General features: G+C 37.0%; 1 protein-coding gene across 1 annotated transcript; it reads left to right on the forward strand.

Annotated features, from left to right (window-relative positions):
- Positions 1 to 6,983: 6,983 nt before the first annotated feature.
- Positions 6,984 to 15,291, forward strand: LOC143469798 (uncharacterized). The gene is made up of 11 exons (XM_076967621.1): positions 6,984 to 7,914; positions 8,163 to 8,302; positions 8,433 to 8,472; positions 9,659 to 9,760; positions 9,995 to 10,093; positions 10,250 to 10,366; positions 10,695 to 10,781; positions 10,877 to 11,148; positions 11,446 to 11,627; positions 11,818 to 12,889; positions 15,168 to 15,291. The coding sequence occupies exons 1-10, from the start codon at positions 7,272 to 7,274 to the stop codon at positions 11,990 to 11,992; spliced, it is 1,857 nt and encodes a 618-aa protein (XP_076823736.1). The 5' UTR covers positions 6,984 to 7,271; the 3' UTR covers positions 11,993 to 12,889; positions 15,168 to 15,291.
- Positions 15,292 to 19,408: the final 4,117 nt, after the last annotated feature.

Here is a 19,408-nt window from a genome sequence, read left to right on the forward strand (position 1 = left end):
TGCATGGAATATTTTTTCTTACGTTATTTGACAGTGAGCTGCTGTCATGACGTGTGGTTAGTATAGCAATAAGAGAACCGCCGCAAAATATCGACCATATATTCTTGAATGGATGCTTGTAGATCACAAACAGTACAGTAAGAGATCGGCTTTTGGGTCTTTCAGCAACCGTGCACTATTATAATCTGCATTTACTAATGACAGTTTACCTGAAGTGGAAATTGTCCTACATAAGCCCCAGCTCCACCAAGAATGCAAGTTTCTTGGCCATGGTAAGCACATGCATAGGGTGAGCAACCTTAAGCTGGGTGGCTGAAAAAGCAACATTAATGTTAAATAAATACTCCCTATACACAGTAAATTCCGCTTAATAAAAGCATCGGGTTATAGGTCAATCTGCGTGTTATATGGGCAGTTTTCGCTGATACGAAACAAACAATGGTTTTTTTCTTATAAGTTCACCGATTATTAGAGCAATTTGAAACCTCATGACAAAATGCGGTTGATATGAAAAGTTGTCCCTGCTGCCAAAGCTCTACTGATGCTGTAAGCTGCTTGACACGTATTGACACACGTTTAGCTCGAATATTGTTCCCTGCTGTCGAACCATGTATTCGTCGTGCAGCTTGCAACCAAAAGCAAAAGTTAACTGCCAAAAATTGATCAATTATTTTTTTTGAAAACTGCAATAGGGACAGGAATGTACCGTAAATGCAAATACAAAAACGCTGATTTCGAAATGTGCGTGAATTTTCTTTTAGGGTATTCAACCATTTTTACACCTCAAACAGCTCTCATTGTCAGAGAAACCCCTTTTTTCGGGCAGATTTGGCAATTCTCAAGGGTGGTCTATTAAGCGGGGATTATTTTATTACCTGAAAATTGACGTAATATAATCTGAACGAATGTGATAACAATAACTTTATATCAAATGTAGCCTAATAACTTACGCAAAGTGTTGCCCGGACATGAAAAGTCGAGAATCAACAAAGCACGGAATAACATTGTCCTCGTTTGCTTTTTTTGGAGAAACCAATCTGAATAATTCTGTCTAAGAAAACCGCATGGTTTTATATATCTCTCCATTTTTTGGCTAAAGCTATAGATTTCCGTTCTAGGTCGATTCAACCCACGGACGATTCAACTCCAGACGATTCAACCCGAGGACGATTCAACCCACGGACGATTCAACCCACGGAACTTCCAACCCACGGACCTTTCAAACCACGGACTATTCAACCCAGGACCTTTCAACCCACGGACCTTTCAACCTACGGACGATTCAACATACGGACCTTTAAACCCACGCAGTGTGGACTTGTATCCAGTGGTATAGGTGTTTTATATTGCTGTACTGGCATTGCATAATCTAGTATGGCTAGGCTATCCAAAATGTAATGGGTGGTCATTGTATTCTGTCACAGTAGGCTAGCCTGTATGGGCTAATGAAAGCATTTCAATTGAAACAAACTGCGTTGACGTTTTTGTAAACGGGTTGAATCGTCCGTGTGTTGAATCGTCCTGGGTTGAATGGTCCGTAGGTTGAATCTTCCTCGGGTTGATTCGTCCGCGGATTGAATCGTCCGTGGGTTGAATCGTCCGTGGGTTGAATTGTCCGTGGGTTGAACCGTCCGTGAGTTGAATTGTCCGTGGGTTGAATCGTTCTAGGCTGAAAGGTCCTGGGTTGAACCGTCCTGGGTTGAATCGTCCGGGGTTGAATTTGAATCGTCCGACCACCATAAATTACAGCTATTTTCGTCCGTGATAAATATGCAAGGTTAATTCTTTTAACATTTTTTGGACGGGGAAATTGTGTCACCCTTTGTTGTGACGACAATCGTTTTGTTACGATCAAATGCTACAGGTTAATAACTGTACTGACAAGATCTTTACAAGCCAACACAAAAATTTGTTAGTTGTGGTGTGAACTGAGCTGTAATTATCGTGATGCAAATTGTGAAGACAAATACGGTTGCTACCAATACTGTAAAATATTTCCTTCCAGTTGGAGAAGTGACAGCAGCATTCTGAAATTTTACCCAAAATTTTTTCGAAGTATTTGCTGATTTCCTGTGTGTAAGAGGTCATGCTCGAGAATGTCAAAGCTATTCCATGTTGTAGAGTGTATCTAAATATGAAATAGTTTATATTGTTATACCTCAAACGATCGTGAATAAACAAGTGGCGCTAAGCCCAGCTGCTGACTTTCACACAGCATCTTGAAACCTATATGCGTTATTGCTAATCATACATATTTGCCATACGTCACTGGTTAAGTACTGAATATACAGCTCCAACTCTTGTATTGCAGAGAAATTTTATTGTTGGAACTTGCCCTCGAATGAGGATAACTTTGAATTGTCTTGGAAAAAGTTGACTTTCTCAAGTCTGATTCCTATTGTGTTGTATTGGATAATTTCGTTATGCTGTAATGCTTGTATTATTTACTCTTTTAACTTTGCAGATTTGCAGCAACCGTTTGTATGAATTGGATGCTTGCTTCTGGTGGTCCGCCACTGCTGACGGCGCCTTCTCTCATGCGACTTCTTCAGTGTATCTTTTCATGACCGAACAGGCCAATACTTGATCTGCATTGCTCCCTGCAGACATTTAAAAGAACAGAATCCAACACAAATCTTTGTTTGACTCCAGTAGTGACACCAAATAGACTTTTCGTTCAGACTTTTCTTTACCAAACACAGTATGATCCTGCATCCCATCATGAAATCGACGGATCATAGTGAGGATAGTTGGTGGACGCCCAAGTCTTTCAAAAATTTCCCACAGAAGTTTCCCGTTTACTGTATCGAAAGCCTTTTTAAGATATACAAAAGCAAGACAAAGACCACGGTATTCTTCACGACACTTTACCGGTGTTAATCATGATGCACAACTCATGTAAATTGTTTTTCTGTCTGATCTAAAGCTTCATTTTGTATTTGAGAAGTTTTTTGTCAACAAACGGTCCTAGAAGTCTCATGAATATAATTCGGGTGAGATGCTTTATTTGTCCGCCACATCTGCAAGAGATAGACCTCTGCCTTTACCACATATCACTTGATCACCTTTCTTCCATGTTTCCAGCAATGTGGAATTTTTCCGTGCATTTCTACCAGCATGTGATGACGTAGTGCAAATATGTAAGGATACTTTCTCCACCAAATTTTAGAAGTTCGACTTCATCTTCACCGGGAGACTTTCACTTGTTTAGGTGTTTTGCCACCGTTTAGACTTCGTTTACTTTTGATTCAACGTCAAGTTCATATATTGCGGGGAATGATGGTAAATCATGAATGATAATTTTATTCGTAACAAGGTTGTTCTTGATTTAGAAGCGTTTGAAAATGTCCTGCCCAACGTCTTATAATTTATCAGCTTTATTGGCTATAAAGTATACAAAGGCTTTGGCTATATATATACAATGTTACTTTTGCTTGATGTATTTACTCCATATTTGTATAATGTTTATCACACAACCCTTTATGGAATGTTGGTGTGACTAAATGTCATTTAATCAATGTGGAAATAATGTCGGTAACTCGACAAGGATCTCACGAGTCGAGATATATAAGGCAAATGGGTGCAATTTGTCTCATGGAGCACTTTGTCACAGTTTTTTTTTTGCTTTCACTATCTGCTATTATTTTTTATTTTGTTTGCTGGATCACTGACAACTTGAGTTACTGCGTAAAAAAAACTACGTCCCGGGCCGCCTTGATAATTAATAGGTGGACTCAGGCTGTGGCTGCTACTGTCGTTATGCAGCAGCTATAGCCTTAATCTACTCCATCGCAGCACACAGTGTGCTGTGTCTGGATGTATCACATCAATGGACGACCTTCCTTCCTCTATCTGCTCCAACCGAAGCTTTTTGCTTCAGGAAATCAAGACACTCATTTGTCTCGACCTCACTGCAAACGTTAGAACAAGCCGAAAACTCAGGCATCAGTGCATGACGTACCCTAAATGGAATGCGGAGCAACAGGATATAGACCTGCTAGACTTCGCAGCTTCATCTCCAACTCCCACCCCAACGGACTTTCGTTGCCCAGAATGGCCTGGCTACGGCTTAATTGCCTGCGAACCGGCGTTGGGCATTTCTGCTCAATTCTGTAGAAATGGAGAGTGACAAACTTGTGAGTGTGGCAAGGAGGTAGAAACCTCTTCCTCAAAGCTCATCTTACATCTGCCTGTTCCTATATACCATACTGCCCACGCAAGACATGCACTGCGAGTTTTGGATGTCAGATGACCATAAACTGGGGTGACGTCATACGTCCCTTTTTGGTACTGAATGATGTAATACTTTTCTTTGCGAGCTCTCAAGCTATGAAAAGTCGTTCGCAGGAGGAATTCATACAATAATAACACAAGCAATAATTAGCGTATCCATTGCCCACAAACTGAATGCGATTCCCACGAAAATACGTTGCAACGCCGTGCAGTTTGGTATATACAGAGAAGCATTTGCCGCGAAGTTAACGCGTTCGCGAGTTATCACCCTACAACAAATAAACATGTTTTGGTTTTTCGCAACACCGCAGTGGCCTTGAGACTAATGGCCATCGACCACGCATCTGGTGCTCATTCAAACATTTTCGTTTGCCACGCTTGTGACCAAGACAACGCAAAAGTGTACCGGATGAAGTGAATGATGTAGAATGACGACAAGAATCAAGTTGAATTTTATGTAGTAATTAAATAATAAAACTAAAAGATTTTATTAGGTTAAGCCATTAAGTTACAAGTATGATAAAGAGCAAAATACATTAGCCAAGATTCAGGTTTTAATCAAACTGAATAGGTTTTTAGTTGAAGATTCTAATACCTCCAAAACTTTTTAAATTTCGGAATAGACTCTTGCTGTAGGGCTGAACTAAATTTAACTTTTGGGACTTTGAGCAAGATAACTCTGCTGTAAACGTTATATATTTGATATAGTCTAAATAGACTAACATGCAACATGCTTACGTATACATCAGTCATGTTTGCCCGATGCGGTATTTGAGCTTAAAGTATCGCCAAATTAAAAGCTGTATATAATATATGCTGTACAAATGACCTCGGGAATCCTACTGCTGAGATGAGTCAAACATGCGCAAAACGAGTCATAAATAAAGTATATACCTATTCATAATGAGTCACTTTTAAGATCTGGACTCTCGCAGGAATGAAACACAGACTATAACTGTAAACTCTTTTGTTATTTGTCACACATTTTTCCCGAATACAGAAAAATATAACTTACAACTGAAAAACTTGTTTAATTATTTCCAGCATTTTTTCGGTTAACCACAGAGCTGCATGCATCAGCATGATTAGCGGAAAACATTTGATGTCGCTATTTGGTGAGCTAATGTGAAAGTGTTTTGATTACAAAACTTGTGGATTATACTGCTTACGTGATGTAAGTATTATTATAATTAGTCAACATACTGTATTGTTACGGTTTGTTCAAACAGAGCAATATCACGTTGTGTGACCAACGAGTTTATGTATTGCGTGTGTGTGCAACTACAGTCAAAATAAATATCAACAGAAGAAAGTTTGTCACGGCTGCAAAATACGTGCTGCTGGAGACGTGCGAAATTTTTTATTACATTGTTTTGAATGGAATTTAGTTTTGTTTTATTTTGAAACATCTTCCGGTGCAAAATTAAGGAAATAGAGCGAAAGCTTGTTGTTTAACAGTTTGCTTAATATTTAATGAGAACGGAGGCTGCAGCGAACATATATATACATTAAACGTCTATGTCTTTTAACCAGGTCTTCTCGATTGGTACAACGCATCGCGATTGTCAATTCATCGACTAAAAATGTCAAGCGTGACAACGTCGAGCACTTAAGCGGCTTATGTGGACTTTTTTGGACCTAAACCCAAAAAAAGGTTTTTTTTTCAAAAATTTGGAAAATAAAAGCAGGATACCTTCTAAGTTGCTTTAAAAAATTTTGTGTACACAATTTTTTGTATAAGCTTATTTAAAACAAAAATGTTTCACAAAATCCGAAAAAATTTGATAAATATAATTAATTAGTTCATTTCTATTCGGTAAAAATAATTAACTTTTGGTTTGAAAACTTGCAGATATTAGCGTTATTTAAAGTTTTAAGGTTATTGGTTATTGTATTTAGAATGTCTTTGTCATATGATCTAAAACTCAAGGCAATCTTGATTTGGAGATATGTGATCGAAGATTCTTCTCGATCTGTTCATTTATAGATCAGCACGCAGCAAAAGCGTCATATAGCTATAGCAACAAATACAAAAGTTTTCATGTTTTGACTTGGCTGGATTATTCCTTCCTTTTGTTTATTATAAAAAGTATTAAAAAATTTATAATAAAAGAAAAAAACCGATGAGTCAAAGCGAATTGATGACTAATGCGCTATAAGCGTAAACCTATTTTATTATTTATGACATATACTTTTACATGTTAATATTTCATAGATTTTTCCCAATGTTTATTCCAAACTCTGGTCTTTGATGCGTCCATGTACAGATTGACAAAAAGATGTCATATACAAACATTCGATATGAATAAAAACGATATTAAAAATAATATACGTTTGTTTTCGTCGCAAAGGTGACGAATGCTGAAAGATTCTTGGACTAAAAACAATGCTTGTTTGATAGCTGCAGGCCAAAACGTGACAAAGTTACATACCCAGACGCCTCCAGCGTAAATGAAAAAGGTAACTTCCAAAAATTACACAAGTTTCACTGTGTAACATGATTTAAACCATGAAGCCTGTTTGGTGCTCGCACGGAAATTTCTAAACATAATTTTTAATGGCTTTCAAAAAGGGACAGGTTTGCTATAATCTTGTATAGGGGAAAATGTTAATACGGCATAAGACGGCAGCATTTCTGGCCAGTCAATCAAAGGACATTTTGTTCTAGTTACTTTAGTTGGTCTTTATTTACGATTAATACAAACTTAATCTTCTGCTAAACTATAACTCCGTCTACCAATTAGCTGTTCAGAATTTGCTGGTGTCTGTTAGATTGGGCAATGATATAGAGGTACCAATGGTTAGAATACAGACCAATTGACTACAGCCAAATACTGCGACGTATTAAAATTTAGACAGATTTGCAAGATGTCGGCTGTGCAGTGTGCACTTACTAATCTTTGAGAATCCGTCTATCGTATAAAATTATACGTAACGTGCTTTAGTGCAACATTCTTACAATTTGCAGAACATATATTAACGAAAAGACTGCGCATAAGCTATACACAGACTAAATATTATCAGGGAGATAATTTCATATGGGAAATTCTAATAACAAGTACGATGAAGTGGCAGTGAATGCACATTACAAGTGCAGCACGATCTCTAACGATTTGGATCGGGGCGAGGCGATGTATGAAAATATTGCATTGGAAGTTGATAATGTCGATCAGGAATGCTTCAGCAATAACTTTGGATCAGCCAACTTTTCGAACAATCGAAAAAAGCTACGAGAAATTAATGATGCAATGCTTGAGGATGAAAATAACAGATCGAAAACCTCACAAGCAATTGTCCGAATCAAACCGACCCTTTCCAACACCACGGTTTTGCACGGCAAGCAAGTTGAAAGCAGCGTAATGGAGCCCAGCAAAGCAAAGAAGAAAACATTGTCGAGAACTCTGTCTGATCCAAGCTTTACAAGAACGGTTAATAGAATGGAACAAATTCCTGAGATAAAAGTGGACGTGGATAAAGACGCAGGAAATCCTGAGAAAAAGTCGTTTGGGAAAAGAATGTCAACCGCTTTCGATAAAACCAATGCAAACTATGATAAGGTGAACGAAACATTGGGAAAAGTGGAGGAATTGGGCGAAAAAATTGGCTTTGAAATCTCGCCGTTGTCCTCAGTCGGTGGAGGTGCTAGTGCGGATGCGGCAGCCGCTGCCCCTACTGCTCCTAGTAAGTGCTTTGAGGAATCGTTAATTCAGATTTACAACTAACGTACGCCATAAGCCTAAAACGTAAAACCTTCTTAAATTCAGTGAGCAAAAAGTTTTATTGTGTTCCAAACATGTCGTTGCGTTCCATCAAAAGATTACCACATGTTCTTTCAAGAACAATAATTTGTTTGACTAATCTTCGGAACTTGGTTAAAGTGAGGTGCTTTTGCAATATATGTCAAGGTCTCAAGGATGTAATGTTTTCAGTCCCCCAGGTAGGTGGAGTATCAGGTGGGGGAGCTCCTCCACCGGGTGGCTCTGGAGTGTCTTCGGATACCGCAATGAAAGCCTCGTCATTGGTTATCTTGTTAGCTTTGGGATCCACTATCGTAGTGGCACTGCATCAGGTAAAACCAAGTCACTTCTGCAATGATTACAGTACTTCATTGATGTTAGGCATCCATGAACACAGCAAACTTGATAAAAACCTAGTTTCCAGAGTTTTGCTAACGTTATTCTATTTTTGTTTTTTAACAGATAAATACAAGTTTTCAAAATCATCACCACTGGGAAAAGAGTGAGTGAAGCACATAGCCATCATTAAAGTTAGAGGCGAATAATCCAAAAACATTTTGACCTCGAATTAAAAACGCGCTGTAATTATGTATACCCGACCAGTAGATATACTATAGGAATCTAAGGATTTTACCAGTATACTGGAATATTTTCATAATACGAGGTGGTTAGGCAGTTATCGCGAAGCGGTGAGGCAAATTTGCTCCGGCATTGTCGGGAATCATATCACCATCATAGAATAAGATGTTTAAGTAATTGGGGGAAGGGGGCTGAATTGTTGTAAGTATATGGGAGCGGGTTATAATAGCCAAACAATAGGTATACCCTAGTAGTGCTAACTAAAGTGACAACGCTTTTTGGGTGGAAAAGTAACGACGCCGCAGCGATAAGCAATTAGTTGCAGTTGATGTTTCTGTTCAGCATACCAAGGACACAAGTGACAGTACATGGACCAGTAGCGGTTTCCTGTCTTTAAAACAATCGCCGCTACCGGACTAGCCTTACGCAAACAGTCAGGATTGAGCTCAGTGACCTTCACTAATCACTACTACAGTATAAATAAACCTAGAGTAAGTTACGCACTTGTTGTAGGCTTTAACCATACTTCTTCCTTGTGCCCCATTCAATTCGTACTTAATCCAAACTACAGCATAATGTACATTGTTTTCAAGTGGTGACTTAATAATTATCAATCTGAACAATGTCTATGAGCGCCAAGTTTGCGTTTCTGGAGAAACTATTTTGGCAATAACTGGCTTAACCACCAAATTCAGTATAACTAAAAAATGCTTTTGTCTGTAATGTTGTATATTTACTGAATGCAGAATACTGATAACTCTTCTTTTCATTTAAGGTCAACATGTTTTTGAACCTGCTTCTAGCTTTAATGTTAACGCTTAAATTGAATTGTATATTAGACCTATAGTTATATTGTATATACTGTAGACAGCTTGACGGTTTAAAGCTGTCACCAAAAATTATTTACAACACTTTTGTCATACCAGTTCACATAGCATTTTTTCGACTTTTAACCTTTCACACTTTTGAAAAGGTTGGAAACCACTGCAGTATACAAATTACAGTGATTGCTTGCCGTTGGCTACTAGAATAAACCAGTTCAGAGATCCTGAACTTCTTCTGTTGTTGTAAACACTGCAGTAGCTCGTAAGTTGTCGTTTTTTATGCAGATACTACCGAAGAATTTCTTGATATGATGTACAAATTCGGGGAGTATTATCGCACAAAAAGTGAATCGAGAGATACAGACGTTCACAACATCATCATACAGTGTACGAATACAAACTTTTCTGTCCAAATAGTATCTATTTGTGTTAGTAACAACAAATGTTTTATTTAAACAATGAAATCAACAAGAACAACATTTAGCTCTAGGATTTGAAATGTGCCATTTTGTCACAAATTTGTCACTTGTCGTTCTTGCTTCATTCATTGGGATTTTATGTAAATATGTTTTGTTGTAATGTCACACAAATGCGACATGATAATTCATATTAATATTTCAGTTTCAAACGTTAGCAACGAGTCACCTCCAGTGCTTGAAACACCCGCCATGTTACCTACTCGAGATGTAATCAATTCAAGTGAATTGGCTGCCCTTAAAGGTTCGAACTGTGCACACCTAATTTTTCCGTAGTTCTGACATTCTCAGTTACAAGGATTGCAAACATTACATTCTAAAACGATTGCTTAAGTCGCTATTTTAATGACTGTTATTTTTTGTAACTTGAAATCATTCTTTTTTCCTACCAATTTTTCAGAAAAGCAGTCGAATCTGGGTCAAGGGCTGGAAAGTTTATCTCTAAACATTACTGACAGACTAAATATCCTACAGAAACTAATTGCTAATTTGTCCAGTGACACATCAGAAATAACAAGTTAGTATAGCCTACATAGATTTTGGCAAGACAAAAATTAGGTATTAAATTAGTTATGTAGAGTTTAGTGGCCGTGTTAACCATTATTCATTTTTTTCATTTGGTTACATTGTTCGTGCACGTTTTAAGCTCTCGAGTTTAAAGCTTTGCTGCTTTTTCCCGCTAATTATATTATTTGTTGGGGGAGTTGTTATTTCATCACGCTATGTTGGTCAGAATTTCTTTTTTCGTTCCCCCACAGACAATGACAAAAAAACAAACCAATACAAGCAATATAAAAAAGAAATTGAAACTAGTGCCTGTTTTCAATTTCTTTTTTCTGTTTTAGCTAGGTTAAATAAGACAGACCGTTTGATGGACCAACTATCAGAAGCAATAAACGAAACTATAGAAGAAGTTAAAAAGCCTGATTTAAGTAAGGTATCCCTGTTCTATGCGTAATCGTATTCAATGTTGCAAAACATTAATTGTATGGACTTAATTAAAAATTACTTTTTTGTCTTACAACAGCGTGTCCAGTTTTTGGCTACAACTTCCCTCGTGACCGGCAAATTACTGACTATGTTCGTTATGAATCTTATATTCCACGACTGTTTGCGGCAACCTTTTGCATGTGGGTTCGTGCAAAAAGCTTAGACAAGTCAGTTCTTTTGAGTTACGCGGTTAACGTCGGAAGTGACAACGAGCTCACATTTCGAATCAGAAATTCTAGCTTGCTGGAAGCTTTCGTCAAGGGCGTAAAGTTTAACTTTCCCGTTCCGAATCTGGTTGCTTCTCCTGAGGTCAAACACCTAGAATTCTAGAAAATGTATTTATAATTGTTAAGTGAATTGTCCTGACAATTGAAGGAAATTAAAACATTTTACACCTAATAACCTATCCGATGATTACTACTTGTTCATAATTCAAACAAGTGCTGTTTTACAGATAAATGCGTGTATAGTCTATACAGCTTACACTTCTACTTGTTATATTGAATAAAAGGATTGACATATGAATATTTCCAGTATATAAAATGATTGGAAGAACTAACATTTCAAGCATATTTCGTATAATAAGAATCATTGTTGTTTCCACAGCGGCAACATTTCTGTTTTACATTTTCTACCCGAGAAGACGAAGTAGCCGTGTATGTGAACGGTATAAAACGAGGTTCCCACGTGTATAGGAGATCGTTCACGCTTGCTGGAGGATCGCTAATCATAGGACAGGAGCAAGATGAACAGGATGCCAAACGATTAGATCCAGAACAAGCTTTTCAGTGAGCTAGAAAAACATGCAATTATAAAATATATTAGTTTATCCAAAATTCCAACGTGATTTTTGATCTGAGTTACAAAAATATATTGCAACATGATTAACCTATATACAGCAAAATCGAATTAAAATATTATAGGGCTTATTCGAGATCCATAAAAAAGATCTTGCACTAATTTTGTTGTACACTACAGAGGAAGATTAGAAAACTACCTCATTTGGCCACGAAAGCTGAACAATGAAGAAATTGAAAATCTTTACCAACTCTGCCATTGTCCTCAGGACTTTTTGGTGAAGCCTACTCTAGATCGTGTTCGATTATACGGAAACGCAAATTACTTTATTCCTCGAACCTGCCCAGTGCCCTAGTGAAGGAGACAAGCAAATTAACCTTTAAGCATGTTGATGCAAATTACAAACGAATTAAGTTTCCAAACGCGGAATATAATCACTTTTCGTAAGAAGTGTGGAAACAAACTCAAGTGTTTTAGTTCTGTGTATTTGTGTGCTAAAGGCATTTCACAAAATACTATCGTCGAGGTTCATTTGAACTTTACATTTTCCCATTTGAGCGAAGTTTGATGCATTTCTGTCTATTGCGTAGCTAACTTTAATTAGCTTTACATGTCTTACGATGTTTGATTCCCTGTTACTAGGCTATAATCAAAATCCAATTTGACTTTCTCGAATATTGACGCGTATTCTTTGAAATGTATTACGATTCGAAATAAGACAAATACGATTTTGCACCAAATCACCTGCATGTACCCTACTGTATGTGCACCATTGTAGCAATTGGGTAGATTGTTTGTAGTGACGGCAAACGCGCCAGGAAATCAAACAAGTTTTATAATGGCAGGAAACTAGGAATTGTGTATTACGCGTCACCATCGTCACTGCAACAAACGCACGTCTTTTCTTCATTATGCGTTATTCCTTGGGGTAACTCACAAGAATTCGTAGTCTAGCCTACTGCTGCATGCGAACTGCTATTGTCATATTTGCTTCATTGCAGCAAAGCGTAGCCTATATTGGTCTTATCAAAGTATTGCTCTGCTGCGAAAGTAAGCAACATTGAAAATAAGATAGAAAACTCAGAGTTATGTGTGATTGTAAATGCAATAGAAGAAAGTGAACTGGGAGAGTCAGTTGACGCATTGGGACAAGTTCGCACTGACCAATAGCAAATGAACGAGATGACATGGAGTAATTTCTGTGTTATCCACCTGGCCTTCATTCTCGGTCTCTGCTTGCATGAAACTAACTGTAAGTGCATTTCGAAGTGGTTATGGCAGCTTTATGTCTGCTACTTTGATAATTATCAAGCCGGTTCTTAGTTTTTTCGTCATAAAGCGTAGACCAACGATACATCCCGGTGTAGTGCCAAATATTGAGCCCCTCCTTCGTGACGTAATAAATTCATTGCCTGATAAACGGTTTGATTCGGCAGCAAACATGCGCCTATTTGGTGACTGGATAGTATGATACCGTAATCTTTACGAATACATGTATACTGGCAAACGAAATACCTTATAGGCTATAAGTCACAGGTGTTGGCTTGCTTCTGTCTTTAAGTTCTGTAGGCTACTTGCATATCGACTCTTATAGAGCTTATTGCGTATTGAATCAATGAATTTATTAAGTCACAAAGGGGGGGGGGGGGATAATATTTGGCAGGGGGTCACTATTTGGCACGACACCAGTTATGAGTTAGTTTTCTTTGAAAACGAAAAATTCATTAATCCGTGACATTTTGTTTCATGTTCAAATTTTAAAAAACACCATTTTGTTATACAAAATCAGAACAGTATGCGTTGCTATACAGATTTTATTATAGTAAAGATAAATTTGAACCGATTTCTCAATTATAACTTTCAATTTAATGTTAAAGTAATCACGCGTTGTGATTTTCTTGAATTTTGTCACACTTGCCGTCGAACGCAACTCAATCAAAATTAAATTTACCACATAATTTCGGAGAAAATTACTAATTTTACTAATACGGCCCATTATTCAAAATTAATACAGTATCGTTTTTTTATGCTGGTATCAGTGATATGGTCATGGTACTAAAACCTGTTCCTCATTGTGATGTTATACCATAGTCTTTATATACAGTTAGGCTATATAGAGTATATAAAGACTATGGTCGTACCCTCAAATGAGCGGCAAAGCCTAAAATGAGCTTAAAACGTGCAATAATAACGTAAACGAAAAAGAAGGATGGATAAAATAATGGGTCACTAAATCACTAAATCAACAGTCACTAAATCAACATACAATAAATAAGTTAAAAAATGCAACGGCTAAACAATGCTCACAAACATATGTAATAAGTCATATAAAGTTGGATACTGAAGCAGTGGGGTAACTGGGCTACAAGCCTACAAATAAGACAGTCTTGTAAAGATACACTTAGTGATATGGTAAATACACTTAGTCATGTGGTTATCAGAAGAACGATTGTTTTCGTTGTACAGCAGCCTGCTGTTTTCAAATAGCACCATGTTAAGTTTTACTGCTCATTAATTGAGGAGACTGCTGTTGATGACGTAATAAAGAGCAGACCGTGATTGCGCGAGTAGCACCTTGCTGTTGGTTGCTGCTCAAAACCGGACAGCTAGCAGTTTGTTTATATCAAGGGTGTTTACGTAAATATAACTTTCGCTATCCTCGCTCATGCAGCTAATTTTTAAATATTTCTTTCCTAAAAAGCAATTTACACTTTTGTTTGAAAAAATCAACATCAGCTGCTCACTTTGCTGAAAAACTAAACAGCTATTGATTACTTCACAAACAGCAGCCTGTCTGTCACCGAGCAACAAGCAAAAGCAGGGCGCTATGGAAAACAGCAGGTTGCAGCAACCGCTCTTTTGGTTACGACCCCGCCTAATGGCTAGTGCAGTTGGGATATTGAACACTTCGTTTTCCATTTCTTCCCATGGCTGAGTCCTTGGCAGTTCTTTTTAACTAGGGAATTGTCATAGGTATAACATAAATACGATTGACTGCAGATTAAGGTACTGTCAATGGTTTGTTTCTCCGTTTATGGCTTGCAAAATATGGTAAGCTTAGTCAGGCAGACATTAAAAAAATTATAATTGGGGATCGATAACCAAAGTTGGCGATAGATTTTAGAATGAATCAGAAAAACAACTTTTTCCAGCCGCTGTACTCTATTAGTCTCCGTACACATACTTATACTACACCCACTTTATTAAGAAACTTAATACTGTAACAGCACGTGTAATAACAGCAGAGGTAATTCACGGATATCACTATTAATTTTACATTTCCATCAAAAAGCAAAAAAATAGAAGTTACAAAAAACCTGAAAGCGGCAGAAAGCTTTTGCTAGCACAGATTGTCTGCCAGAAAGTTTCTGCTAACTTGATGCAGCTCACTGTAAGTAAACAAAGCATGTTCAATTTGAATTATCGCTGACGACACGACGTGTAGTGCTACTTTAAAGCGTTACCTGAATTGACGGAACACAGAAAATGTGTGGATTCTATGCCGTTTTGAAATTTGTTTTATTTACCAGGTTTGAATGAATGCAAGTCGGATACGTTGGGTTTATCTTACGCTGGGTCAGTCAGTACTAGCTTAAATGGCAGAATTTGCCAACACTGGAGTTCTAGCGATCCATGGTGCCATATCTACTATACGTAAGTCCAATACTGATTTATCATATGCTAGGTTATAATATAACGTTTAAAATAGCAATTAATGTGTATTAAAATGGACAATTTGCGGAAACATATTGATCTGTTATACAAATGCATCACATGTAGCCTGCAGATGTATTGTTCAAATGGTTGTTCACTTCTAATGCACTGAAGCTTACACCCATTTTGTTTTCGTTTTTATTGATGATTAAGCCTATGTTTTACGAAAATGCCAGTATGAATGAAATATAAGTAGCCTAGGCTACTCTGATTTTGTTCAAATTAAACGTTTTATCTCATAACTAGGCCTATATCATACATTTATTAACTGCCTTACCAGTATGATGATTGAAAAACATGCATTGTGTTTAAAGTGGAACCTCAGTTTCAGCCACGTTTATAATGGGTAAGCCTGCAAAATGTGCCTAAATTTTCAGTCCCAGCAATCTGCCACGGGTTACTTCATTGTATTTTGGTGTCTAGTGTGCAAGAGTACAACCACAGGACGCCTTTGTATACTAGACCATAGCTACTCAAATTGTGACATCATCTGGTTGTGTACTTGTATACTAGACTATTATTTTGTATTGTTCATTATTCGCCAATAACTGTGCAGAAAAAAAGTTAGGATACTAATCGTTATAGTTATGGCACAATAAAGCACATGCTGACAAACACTTAGCAAGCAGGAAAAAGTGGCAGAATCCAAGGGTTTAAAACATGCAAGATAGCAATAAGAGAATTGTGCTAAAAGATGGTAGGTTAACATAGCCACGAAACCCACAAAATAGTTCCTAAGTTTAACGGATTTAAGGCCATAATTTATCACAAATAGAAGATTATTACCTTGACTAACCCTGGACAATGGACATTCTGTGGGCATTTACATCACCTTTTTAATTTTCTATGTTATTATAACACAGTACTGAGTTGTAATTGTTCTAATTCACCATTGAGAATACATTATAGTAAGCGTATCATCTTCAATTATTAATCACAGCTCTTTATGGGAACGTTAAGGTGTGCCATTTTATTTAGTTTCATTCATTTTCATGTTTTTGTGCAACTGAAGTCTTCAATGTCATGGTCTTACCCTGGCCAGAGAAACAGGATTTGATCCCTGAGATGGTGTTTCTTTTGGTGGGGTTTTATTTTTTACATACAACATGCACAGTGACAACTCCTAGTCATGTCCTCAACGTTTCCCTTAATTTAATGTTTTTGGTGTAAAAATTTGTGTTTTCATGTTTACTTTGGATTCGTTTAATTCAAATATAATCGCATTCTGGGTTTGATGGTTGTGCTAACCTTTCATCGTTGTAGCACCACTGTAATTCACACATTGAATGTCTTAAGGCCTGAAACATGCAATATGTATTTAGATGTACATTTAACGCTTTGCTGTTGGTTTAGAGATGAAAATATTGCTCAGTATGGAATGGAAGAAAATTATTGTCGTAATCCTGACATGGACCCTGGAGGGCCCTGGTGTATTGTATCAACTTTAGATGATTTTTGGGAATATTGTGATGTTCCAGATTGTGGTAAGTTTCTACTAATGTTGATTATTTCTTTCTTGACTTTGTTGAACTGTTGCTAGTATGCATTTCTGTTATGTTTAGACCTTTTAAATGTGCATTGCATTGTAAGTTTTATTTGAAGGGGTTAGACAAAATGAACTATCACTACCAGTAACTTTGTCCTTACTGAAATTTGTATGTCTAATATAGTAAATGTTTTAAAATATGTACAAGTACTGGTTTTCTTGCCTACCATTCATTTAGGTTAATTTTGTTGGTATAAATTGAGGCAAATTATGAAGTTAGTTAATAAAAGTACAAGGTAATAAAGCACAAAGTGATTTCAAAAAGTTTTCTGGCTTTTGTTCACAGAAACACAACATTTGGCAATTTTATTTTATCACTTACAAAATACTCCCTTGGAGAGTTTGTAACATGTCTGACATATTTCTGTGAGAAATTCAACCATGGTTAGGAGCATCTCCTCTAATATTTGTGTAGTATGACAATCTTTATCCTTAGACTAAGGAAAGTCTTTCCATGACCTAAACTCGGCGGTGATTCCTCATCGCTCAAGCCTTGGTTACTAAGTAACTATTGTCCGAGTGGTGATTGATAAACATTTTATTTCAATTTTTTTTATTGTATTGGCCGATTTTAAGAGCTGTTTATCAGGATCACTGAACAGGAGCAAGCATAGTTAATGCCTTGCACTGAGGCAGGGCTGTTAAAATCATATCAAAACTAGGGCCATATTGGATTTTTTAAGTAAAATGCGGGCCACACCAACAAATTAAAGATGAGCTTATCCAATCCATTTCAAATTTAATGTCGTTAATCTCTTGCACCGTACCGAGCTTGCCGTGTCATATATAACGTCATTAGTGTGCTACAACTAGTGGCATTCTTTCTGTATTTTACAGAAACTGAAAGAAGCATAAGAGAACAGTAAGCTAATACTCAAAAGCTTTCATAAGAATACTGCAAACCGGCCAAGCTCATTTGAAGTCAGGTTAACGAAATTATTAATTACGTCACACACAACACTTTTGCTGTTCACCCATTGATTGTAAATTCACATCGGTTACCTGCATTGTGACGTTACAATTAAAATATATTATGTGTATGTAAACATGGTGTAACAATTCTAGTTGCTTGCAGCTGCGGGCCACACTCAGAGATTCCGAAAGCTTACATAGGTAGCGCCACTGGGTATCGAAGACAGGCCGCTCCATCCACTCAGCTACCAAACCAAATGTTATTAAGCTTTATTATCATATTTCTATATAGATCCCTTTTTTACGGCCAAATAAAAAAATTAACATGGGCTCTTTTAGGGTGATGCATTTTAGGATCAAGCTGCCTTTTCTACTGTCAAAATATCTGAACACTTGAAATGCACATGCAGCTTTACAAAGGCTACGTAAATTCTTCTGATAGAATTTCTTATTCATTGTTTGGCCTAATGGTACATGTTCATAACGTACAAAAGCACATCTTGTTAAAGAAACAAGTTACCAGTACTTTCACATTAGCTTAAAAACTTTCGCCTTTTTTTAAACCTTGTTGGTATCAAATGCTTACAGTTGGAGAACTGGAACTTGCATTTCGGCCCAGAACCATGTCTGAACACCAGTTAGAACAATTTTCATAAACGCCTGCCGCCTCCTTTTTCATTATTTACTCCAGACTTGATTGTTGTCAAGGTTTGAACAGAACGTGATGCTCTGTAAATGCAAACATAAACGAGAAATAAAGATGCCACAGATTGGCTCAAAAATTCTTACTATCTGCACCTCCCACCAAAATAGTTTGCTTGGGCTGCCGGGTGGTTTTACTTGTTATCGAAAACTAAGGTTCAATACTTTTTGAGCACACCTCGGCCCCGAAACTCTTTGATTGTTATGAATATTATATACTTTTGCTGTAACTGAATACTTGTAGTTTGTTATGTAGTAAATGAATGCACTGACAACCTTCAGAATTGTCATCGCAATGCGACTTGTATTGATTTGGACATTGGATTTAGTTGTAGCTGCAATGAACTCTTTGTCGGAAATGGCACCAGTTGCTCATGTAGGCATAAGTTGTTTTAAATGTTTAACTGATTATGAAATTGTGTACAAGGATGATCTAAATATTATGTGTACAAGGATGGCAAAATACAGTTACCCTGGTGGAAAAAATTGACATTGGCTTATTTTTTGTAGACGAATGTGTTCCAAATCCTTGTGGTGACCGACATCATTGTATCTCCGTGGACAATATCCAAGGGTATACTTGCAACTGCATTGAGAGATTCATCTATGATGGTGATACATGCATAGGTATGTGAGTTTTATATTAGAGAAATTACACATTTGCACATAAATGCTTCATTTACTAATTTACCTCATAGCTTGCTACTGTAGCATAATGACAATTTGCGAATGCTTTTTTCGTGTTTTTACATAATTTCTGTACCAGTTGTGTAGTAAATGTTTTTATTTAATGTAAATTTTTGTCTTTTTAATGCTTGTAATGGTAACTTTTCTTATCATGTATACAGATTTAGGTGTCCATGGGTTAGAGATGGGTGTAATTGATAATAACTTCTC

This window comes from Clavelina lepadiformis, chromosome 8 (genome assembly GCF_947623445.1).
Source record: "Clavelina lepadiformis chromosome 8, kaClaLepa1.1, whole genome shotgun sequence".
Lineage (NCBI taxonomy): Eukaryota > Metazoa > Chordata > Ascidiacea > Aplousobranchia > Clavelinidae > Clavelina > Clavelina lepadiformis.

What these genes read in the sequence shown, in the direction of transcription:
- LOC143469798 (XM_076967621.1), top strand. Translation starts at nt 7,272, where the DNA reads ATGGGAAATTCTAATAACAAGTACGATGAAGTGGCAGTGAATGCACAT. An exon ending in TGAATTGGCTGCCCTTAAAG is followed by an intron (nt 10,094 to 10,249) that starts GTTCGAACTGTG and finishes CCAATTTTTCAG; the next exon opens with AAAAGCAGTCGAATCTGGGT. An exon ending in GATCCAGAACAAGCTTTTCA is followed by an intron (nt 11,628 to 11,817) that starts GTGAGCTAGAAA and finishes TGTACACTACAG; the next exon opens with AGGAAGATTAGAAAACTACC.